Genomic DNA, 10338 nt, shown 5'->3' with positions numbered 1-10338 from the left:
GTTTCAAAAGAGATTATTATATCTATCTCTGAAGAACAATGACGAAAAGGCAAGTCATTATAAATCTATCTTTTATGAATGAAATTGTTTGATGTCCATGTGTACATTGAAACAAAGGTATTTCAACATTTCAAGCCAATTAATTCAATTTCACCCATTGGCAAATAAAATATTTCATATTCTTCAAGCGATCATTGTGCTAAAAATGGCAATTTTCCCACCGGTGGATTGCTAAATTTTCTTATTTCTATGAAAATTAATTTTCTTTTATCTCTTGAATTTCTAAAATTATAGGTTTATACTGCAGTGAGGTTGATGAATTTAAATTCAAATCATTTAACCCATTGATTTGCTCTTTTTTCCCACTTCCTTTTCTCTTCAGCTATTTTCCCACAAATATCAACCTTAATTTTTTTCTTTTTTTCCAAATACTTTCTTGAATAGATATTTGTGGACTGCTATTTATTTCACAAATGAAAGTCCTTGCGTAAAATCTACAAAAATTTAAGGACGGCATACAGTTAACTAGAATCTGCTTTGAATAATTGCTAGCAAAGAGGAACAATTGTCCAAAGAGACAAATGTTGTGCTACCGTTACGATTATTATGATAATTGCGATTAATTAAAAATGGGAAACGTTTATTGAATTACTCTATCTTGAAACAGATACTTTGGTAGCGTTTGATTTGTATGAATCACAGTTTCGCAACAATTATTACTGTTTAAAAAAGAAAAGTCTAAATTGACATTTTTTTGCACTTTCACATTAAAATTTTCAGTTCTCTGCGACAATTCTGAGTCATCGAAAATCTTCAACTATATAGTCCTACATTTTTTCACAAAATTAAATTTGTACATCTAAACATTGACTTACTGCTTATTTAATTTAATTGGACACCTTAAAGGAAACAGTTAGTATAAGTTTAACTAATTGTTCCCAGCACGAAATTACATTAAAATAATTTTAATGAAGTTTTATGAGATATGTAATCCAATTTTACACATTTTTGGTCGAAGGAATGGAAAATAGAAGAAATTTGAAGACTGTTTTTTTCAAATGAATGTTTTGTTCTTTTCCACAGAACATGAAGGTAAGGAGAAAATGTTTATTAGATTTTAATTTCCGTATTTCTGTTCCAGTTGGCAAGTGATTGTGAACTTTTTGTCTTTCACAATTTAAGAAGCAGTTCAAGAATTATTACCGGAATGAATTATTATACCGCTAAAATGTTGTAAAATATCTGAGGAGCACTAATACAAAAACATTCAATTTTTTCCTTGTTTTATGTAATCATTCGTCCTTCAGCAGTAATGTATAGTTTAATGTAATGCACTAAGCATGAACTGTTCAGATAATGAAATTTTTCAATTAATTTTCTTGTTTAATTTCGTCATCAAATGAAAAGTTATGTTATTACAGAAATGATTTAATATTGTGTATAGTCTTCTGGTTTTAAGGTCAAAAAACGAAAATTCTATTCATTTTTTTTACGATTAGAAGAAGAGTAACTTAGCTTAGAAATGCGTTTTTTGAGCTACTTCAAACGATAAAATAAATGTACAAAAAAATAGACATTTGAAGATACAGTGCTCATTATTTATAGACAAAAGAATTTTTTTGTAATTTAGAGGTTAAATTTAGGAAGTTCGAGAAAGTTTAGGTATTAAACTAATTGGTTTGATCTTAACACTTATAAAATTCTGAATGCCATTAACTTAGATTAAATATCTTTGGACAGGAAATGCGACAATATCAATATAAAAAATAATAGCAGAAATTGTTCAAGAACGAAAATATCTCTTTTAGCGAAATTAAAAAAATCTTTATTATTCAGAATTGTCATTTCACGCGCCATTTATTGCCACCTTTTTACAGTATGTTCATAACTATGTGTTCCATTCTCTTCAACAATCATTAAATTACACACTCTCAACTTTTTAATTATCAATGCATTTCAAAAAAAAGTCGCGTGCTGAATAAAATTAAAAAACTGGGACTTTTTTAAAGAAAATTCCTTTTTTGTCGATAAAGGATTGCATTAAAGCTTGGTTACATGCATTAATAAAAAGAAGAAGTCTCAGCTTCTCATTTTCTAAAACCTTTCGTTATTCATTTTCATCATGCAATCTCATAAACGGAATATTTATTTTATTCTGATATGCAAATGTTTTAAGCATAACCATTATTTTCGTTTTTCGAAGCCAACGATTAAATATGTGAGTTTGTCTTCAGCCAGTGATATCATCGACGTGTTGTTGTCTTTGCTGATTAAGCATTTTATTAAAAAATTTTTAAACAAATCGACTTTTTGCTATCCTAATATATGAAGGAAAATATGCGTTAGATGTTTTAGAGAAGTGAACAAACTGAGAGCGATGAATTTGATATTGCGTTAAATGATTTGTTTATTGAAAAATCATCTTCCAGGTGATGAATTCGGATCACACACTTCTAACAATGTTGCTTTCTGCAATTGAATTCGTCAGAGGAGGAACAAATCCGAGCAAATTTTATTCTACGTTTGGAAATGGCATGTATTATGATCAAAGTGATTTTTCTGCTCACAGTAGTTTTTTGTAAGTTTTGTAATAAGCATAATTTGAGACAGTTTGGTAGCTCCATAACCACTCCAAAAATATCATTAACTAAACAACTGGACTGTTGCTTCTTTAATTCAAAATCAAACGCATAGCATGTTTTTGATCTTTTCTTGGAACTTCTAAAACATTATTTTGTTATACTTAAAAAAAAAAAAGTTAAAATGAGAAGGAATGGATACCTATGATTTTCATAATCATTCATTCTTAATCCATACCGAGAATTTCAAGGTGATTTCGCTCTCAGATGAAGTCAACGTTTCATATTTCACTTACTATACGCCGTGGAAGCATTGGTTCTGTTATAGAAAATTACGCGATTATCTACGATCAGCCGGTGTTGCAAGAAATGACTCGCTAAGGATCATATTAAGTAATGGCAATATTCCAGTTGGTCATTATGATCTTAAATATCAATTACATGCTTATGAAAATGTCACTGAACCGCCCAAAACGGGAAAATTATGCCACTTAAAAGTCTTCGAGATTAAGGTGACCTCTTTGCTCACATTGTCATGGAATTAAAACTGAACTTACTTTTATAGTTAATATTCCACATATAGCAGATTAATACGACAATACATGTGACTGAGGAAAAAAATGATGAAAAATTAAAAATGCAAGTGGAATGGAATAAATAAAGCAACCTGCACGTTGATCATATTACAGTAGTTTCAATTAAAGGTTACTACTGATGAAGATATAGTTAGTCTTGACGTAAGCACGACATTTCTAGAAATAACAGTCAGGCATCTAGGTAGACATGAGGGGAAAAACAAACTCGAATAGTGGAAAGTAAAAAATCTCAAAAATTAATAAATAAGCTAATATATTCAAAATTCAAGTCTTAACTCCTAATTTGTTATTGATTTTCAACAATATAAAATTGCAATTGCTCTTAGCAATCGAAAAAAGTTAAAAAATTTTTGAACAAATGCTATAGATATCACGATTCCTCCCAAACAATATTTTCTCATGAGGAATTGATAAAAGATATCGCATATTTAAAACAATTAATTCACAAAAATATGGAATTACTATTTTAGATGGAGTAGTCCTATGGATTAATTTTAACCAATACGTTAACTGTGGTAGTTAGAGGTCGACAATGTTGCGTTTGGTAGTACTGGCAACTAAAAGTAAAAAAGCACTAGAATTAAAAAACGAAATAAGTAAATCTAAGAACACTTGTGATTACAGGAACTAAGCAATATTTTTATCGAGGATTCAGAAAAGCCAGTGAATCATATTTATTGGATATGTCCATCCTACGCTTGGTGTTGTGGTGCGGAATGCTGCCAGCATTACTACAGGTAAACTTCCTAAGATCACCCACAAATTTTTTTCATTTAGTTTCGAGCAAAATCTAGAAAAATAACCATAGCGGGATAACGGTCATAGATCAGTTCGGGAATCTGATTTACAAATATCTTTTTCTTCTTTAGAACAGGGAAGTTCTGAAAAAAAAAATCGTTGGTTAAAGTCTCATAACCAGATTATCATTTATTAATTTCTCTTTTGTTTAGTTTCGCCTTTGTTTTCGCTTTTGTTTCGTTTTTCAGTTCCGCTTTTTCTTAATTTAACTTTGTAAGTTTGATTTCTTTGTGAAAATATGGTAACATGAAGCAATACACATAATTTATAGAGATCCATGGCCGTTACTCGGGCCAGATTTTTATGAACTAATTGCTGCGGCATCAGTTTTTGCTAGTCTGTTGATCATTCCTGAACTGTATCGTCGATGGCGACAATGTAAGATAGACAACGAATCAGTGCTGACAGTTTCTGAGGAGAATTCTGCGCAAATCATAGAAGATCCAGAAAAGGCACACTTCATAGTATAGCATGCCTACATTACAGTGCAGACTTCAGTATTTTAGGATAACAGGGAACTTGTTGCTAAATAGCTGTTCTAAGTTTACGCTCCAGGAAAGATAAACATTTCTATTAGCTTTTGTTATTGCTGAGGCATCTCGGGAAAATCAGGAATTAAATAAACTAGAATTTACTCGACATCATTCAGATCTGAAGTAGAATGGGAATTTTTCATCGAATCTTGTTCCGCTAGCCAGTGAGCTCATTGTTTCAACGAAGGACTGTATAATAAACAGGCGATCGCAGAATCAGTCTTCAATATGTGTCAACAGTCTTGAAAATATAGAATTGAAGCTGTTGCTGGTGGGAAGTATGAGTGAGAGGGGAGGTCAGTTCTTTCAACTCTATTACAAAAGCGCTGAACTGTGGGAGTATTTTCACCGTAAATGAGTGAGTAGTGAAATGATAGAAGAGAAATAAAGCGGCTTTGGAAGAAGTCTTTAAAAGATGGAAGAAAAATTGATGTTACAATATGAGGAAGGAATAAAAAATGTTATGCAAACAATGAAGTGTATAACGATGAAAATGAAAAGTTTAGGACAGGTGAGTGTCGCATGCTAATTAGAAGTGCAGGCGAAGTGACATGATAATGTAGTACTGATGGTGAGATGGTAAACGAGGAGGTTCAGTACAGTCCACATCCTCGCAAATTGGCCTGAATGACCATATCGATAACACTGTCCAAAATCATTTGCACTTGATTCGTATCTGTCGCACATGTTTGATGTGTGTAAATCGTTTTTTCTGGATTTGCATTTAGAGCCTCGAACTTCTCTTCGATAAATCGTACCGAGTCATCATAGGTTTGCGGACCTTTAAACAAGATTTGTAATGGTTTTTAATCTATGTTCTTTACAATACTCTCCGAATTCTTTACAATTTTTTCTTCTCAATTCAAAGTTCCTTCAATCAAACGACAAGTTCAGTCAAATCAAAAATTAGCAGCTGTACTGAAATGAAATTATGAAATTACTTGAAAAAGATTTCCTTAATTACTCTTAATTCAGCTTGTTCGTGTTCTTTCAAGTGGATAATCTGTTGAGAAAAGCAAAAAGTCAATTTGATATACTTCATTCCAAAAATTTGGATTTAAATACTAAGTGGACTAAACAAACCGTTATACTCGGGAAAAGCAATTTTGATCGAAACCCGTTTAATCTTCTCAGCAAATAAATCTTTTTTGTTCAGGAACAGAATTATTGATGTATTGATAAACCACCGACTATTACATATCGATTCAAATAATCGTAAACTTTCGACCATGCGATTCTGGATGAAAAGAAATGTCTATGATATTAGAAAAACCTTGATCAATTATTAAGCCATCAATACACACTATTTTATGACTGACCGCCAGAATTATTTATTATAAAAAAACAGAGAGAAAAAAAGGAAAAAATTGATTGTTCATTTTATTGTCTTCTTGCCATCTATTAGTCAGAGGAAGAAAAAAGAATTTCACAAAGCTAAAAATTAAAGTAAGCAGTCTAAGTTCAATTATTTAGATCGTCTATTTCGAAATATAACTGTTATCACCATTTTTATATGCTCCGAAGCTGGCATTATTTAATTATCAAATAACTTTCAATGATAAAATAATGATGCTCTAGATTTAGAAGTGTCAGATACCAGTGTTAGTTTCAAGCTTGAACTTCGGTCTGCGCAACGTTTTATGATTAATAAGTGGTAAGAGAAAGACTAAACTGAAATATAAATTATCGTCTAATAACATGGAAGGCTAACAAAATTAGGCTAGCAAATAAAAACTTAAAAAATTTTTTAATGAGTAACAAAAAATAAAAATGTGGGAGTGCACACAAAGTGACAAATTGCGATATTTAAATAACAAATAATTAAAATAAAATTCGTCATAAAAACAATATAGTAGAAGAACTGAAGGTTTGTCATAAAAACAGTACAGTAGAAAAACTGAAGCAAAGTAAGAAAGAAAACTTTACAGTTTTAGGTTAATCGATTTTGCTAAAAACATGTATCATACATCTCTGTTATATTTCCATGATATAATTTTGATCAAATAAGAAATGACTTTGAGATGATTGTTTTATCACGGACGCATGATAAAACAACTTGATGCATATTTAATCAAAGAAGTATTAGCATATGACTATTACTAAGGAACTTTTATTATTACGAAGAATTCAATAATTCAAAATATCATTGACAAACTATTCGGAATTCGGAATATTTGATGATTGTTTTACTATGGAATAGAATTTCAGATTCAAATTTGTCAAAAAGAAGAAAAATATCTATGATTCCTTCTTATCTCCTCTCTTCGATTTTTTTTTTTTTTTGAGAATACAAAGAGAAAGAAGTGTGAAAGTCGATTTTCATTTAAAATTATAATCGAACCGTAAAAACCATTTCAGTGAATCGATGAATGTGTAATGTTACACATCATCATTCCTTTGCATAACTATATCGAGATTTTTGATTTTTATAGCTATAGAATAATTAAATTAAATTTTTATTCATAACTACGATCTCTTCCGAAGTTATGCATAAAATATTGTCTGAATGAGACTAATTTTGCCTAACTAGTACTACAAATTAATTTATTGTGTCAATCCCTGATAGCATATTTCTTTATTCTAGTTGGTATTTTTTTTTTTTTGTTGCTGAATTTAATTTGCAACTTCTCATTCAGTGCAGGAATTGAGTTGGTTAATGTGAACGGGTCATTATAATTTTGCAGAGATTTGGTGTCATTTGTTTAGAAAAGAATAATTATGGAAATCTACTGCTGCGAAGAAATATTTCTGCAATACATTCTTTTCCATATATACTATTTTATCTAATTATTAAAGTAACTGATCAAATTATTTTGCTTGTTATAAATGAATTTTGGTTTAATTTGATAATTTGTTCTGTTAATGAAAATAAACGTTTTGATATATTTGCTCCTAAAAACACTGCACAAAAAAGAAAAAAAAAGAAATTCAGATTTTATACACATTAAAGGAAATAAAAGTTATCATAATTAGAAGATGCTGATATCTAGCAAAAAATTAATTAATATAAAAAAATAGTGGGAACTTTTATGAAAGACGAAGAACAATTACCGTAGTTTCGTCCTCAAAAAGCACTTGATCATACTGACTAATTGCTGCAATGAATATAATTGCATTGACATCTTCAAAGCAATGAATCCATTTCTTACGCTCCGAGCGCTGTCCGCCAACGTCAAAAATTCTGAAAATTATTCTAACAAATCAATGAAAAAAAGTTTTGAAAACATAAAGAACATAAAAAAAAAAAAACTAGAAGATTAATGAGCAATTTTTTCTTCTGATCCAAATTTTGAAAGAAATTTATCTAATTTTTTTGCATTTCAAATATTGTTTACTATAAAAAACGATAAAAGGAGAGGTTCAAATATATTATTCAGTTCTTGAAGCTAAACAAAAAAGCTACTATGTAATTAAATGAAAAAAAAAAAAAAAAAAAGAAAAAGGTGTAAACGGCTGGCATGGAAACACTTGAAAAATGAAATTTGTGGAAGAAAGTTATACCGAAAATCAACATTTTTCATTTTGAATTTCACTTCCACAATGCCTGTTGTCTTAATTCGACTAAGTAAAATATCTTGTTCGGTGGGTTTGTAGCCCGGAAATGAAACTCGATCCACAGAATCCAGAAAACTGTAAAACAATCATCTTCGAAAACGTTTTTGCAGAATTGCTTGCATATATTTGTTTTCATTTTTAGCAACAGATTTGTCAACTTTTAAAATACCGTGCAAAGCTTTGATTATTTATTTGTATTGATAATAGAATCACTGAAACATTAAATTATAAACATGTGAGTACGTGTTAGTTTTCACTAAACTACTATATTAATATCGACTTCATTTATACGTCAATATCAGTTAATGTATCCTTCGATTTATTTTGCACATCCTCAAACACCATTGATCTCTGGTCTTAGTCCTAATACACTTGAAGAAAAGCCTATTGCAAGTGAAGGAAAATATGATCCAAATCAGATATGTCATATTTACTAAGCGGTAGATTCTGCCATCTGAAATTCATTTCCACGTTCGTATGCATCCTTACAAACTCCTTTATCAGCCCATAAATTTTTCAGCGCCGCAATTAACGCAGGTGTCAAAGGTTCTGATTCGCTACCTGATTTAACGACGTCCATTACAATGCGAGCATCAGCCTGCAAGACCTTCTGAGAAATTAACTTTTAAGATTTAGGAATTTTTGTGAAATAAATTGGATCAAGAACAACAAAAAAAATACTGATCCTTTTTATTTCCGTTCGATCAAGGCTATTTTATTGAAATTCAAAGTATGTGTCTACAAAAATTCCATTCTTGATGCAAAATCAAAACTTGCAATGGAATGAAATTAGTTGAAAAATTTTTTGGTTGCAAACGTACATCTCGTTCAGAATTCTCAAATGGAATATTTAGCTTTTTCATGCCTCTTAAAATAGAAGCCATTCCTTGTACTATATTGTTGTAAATCACTGTTTTCTGCTGATTAATTTCCTCATCAGTGAATCCATGAGCGTGTAATAATCTGAATAATATAATTTTATTTAAAAAGACACTCAAATTTTCAAAAAAAAAGAAAAAAAAGAAAACATAACGGTTTGAATAATAGAAACAATTTTTGAGCTTAATTTTAAATTTAAAGTCAATTAAATTACCTCCATATAAAAGAAAACATATCTTTGACCTAAAGTTTTGCTCATTAAAGGTCATACTTTCGTCCTCTGCTAAAGGTTATAATAGAGGACGTTTCACAACTTACCTCATTTGTTTAAGAACTGTACTCTTGCCGCATTCACCAGGTCCTGAAAACTATTTTAATTATTGATTTCATGATATCATAAAATGCGAATACTTTAATGAATATTTATTTATTTCTACGACTTCTCAGAAACACATTATAACTATAATTTTTATGTGATGCAAAATGGTTCATTTTAAAACTTTCACATTTAAGAACAATATGACTCTAATCATCATTAATGGGTGTCTGCATTAATCGAAAAATTCATCTACATAAGCAGCGCTCTTCAAATCCCTTACAAAAAAATCTAATTAATTACCAACCTAAAAGCAGTAATTTTACAGTATTCTGCTGTGCAGTACGACCTTGAATCATTTCTCGATCAATTGCTCTGCTCTTTGCGACCATCGTTTTTTCTTCTTGACTTTGACATATTCCCATTTTACAGCGACTTTTATTGGGGAAGGAAAATAGGTGCAGTGAAACTAATTAGTGAACAATAATAATCGATTTAGCTCAGTTTTACATTGAAAATGCACAAAAATACATAGAAGGAACGCCATAACTGCTTCTGAATTATTAAAGATTTTGTTATTTACATATTCATTTCACAGTTTGAAAAAATTAATTGAGAAATAACGCATTTCTTGTTCAATTTATTCAGGAATTCTTGATGATCTTTGGCCATAGCTTGCTTCGAACATCTCATAAATCATTTGAAACCAGAAAGAATTAAATTGCAATTTAAATAATGTCAAAAATATTGCTTACATATGATTTGAAATGAATTCCGCTCATTTCATCTTTCCTTCGCTCCATGTTTTCTGTCATACAAAATAATGTTCTTGTTAATTAAAATGTAATTCGAAATGACTGGAAGATTTAATGTGTCTATCGATGAAGAAATTTGATCTTATTTTTTTAGTATAATGGCTGGATATGTTGGATATCTCAGTTCAAGTGCAATGAAAATTGTATTCTTTTCTGTGCTGATAAGTAATAGATAAACAATATAGATTAAAGAACTTTCAAGATCGGATGTATTTGCAATCGGTATTATATCATTATTGGTGCTGTTAATTTTACTTGAAAATAATT

At 30.1% G+C, this 10338-nt stretch overlaps 2 protein-coding genes across 4 annotated transcripts; one reads left to right on the top strand and one right to left on the bottom strand.

The window, feature by feature from the left end:
• Positions 1 to 2432: 2432 nt before the first annotated feature.
• Bm10581 (Uncharacterized protein) lies at positions 2433 to 4443 on the top strand (the record flags this gene model as incomplete). Of its 2 annotated transcripts, none has more annotated exons than XM_043081988.1 (4): positions 2433 to 2578; positions 2908 to 3091; positions 3800 to 3912; positions 4245 to 4443. In XM_043081988.1, the coding sequence occupies 4 exons, from the start codon at positions 2433 to 2435 to the stop codon at positions 4441 to 4443; spliced, it is 642 nt and encodes a 213-aa protein (XP_042937922.1). The 2 variants fall into 2 exon arrangements, with proteins under 2 accessions (XP_042937922.1, XP_042937923.1); XM_043081989.1 differs by having other exon boundaries at positions 2908 to 2972; positions 4245 to 4280.
• A 656-nt stretch (positions 4444 to 5099) lies between these two features.
• Positions 5100 to 9681, bottom strand: Bma-gpa-3 (Uncharacterized protein; the record flags this gene model as incomplete). Of its 2 annotated transcripts, XM_001901696.2 has the most annotated exons (8): positions 5100 to 5287; positions 5590 to 5743; positions 7558 to 7687; positions 8008 to 8136; positions 8496 to 8659; positions 8883 to 9024; positions 9259 to 9301; positions 9564 to 9681. In XM_001901696.2, 8 exons carry the CDS (start codon positions 9679 to 9681, stop codon positions 5100 to 5102), a joined length of 1068 nt encoding a protein of 355 aa, XP_001901731.2. The 2 variants fall into 2 exon arrangements, with proteins under 2 accessions (XP_001901731.2, XP_042937921.1); XM_043081987.1 differs by lacking the exon at positions 9564 to 9681 and having other exon boundaries at positions 9259 to 9263.
• Positions 9682 to 10338: the final 657 nt, after the last annotated feature.

The sequence above is a fragment of the Brugia malayi genome (genome assembly GCF_000002995.4).
Source record: "Brugia malayi strain FR3 genome assembly, contig: Bm_v4_Chr4_scaffold_001, whole genome shotgun sequence".
NCBI lineage: Eukaryota > Metazoa > Nematoda > Chromadorea > Rhabditida > Onchocercidae > Brugia > Brugia malayi.
Note: the sequence above shows the minus strand (reverse complement) of the source record. Positions and strands in the feature narration are given on the sequence as shown.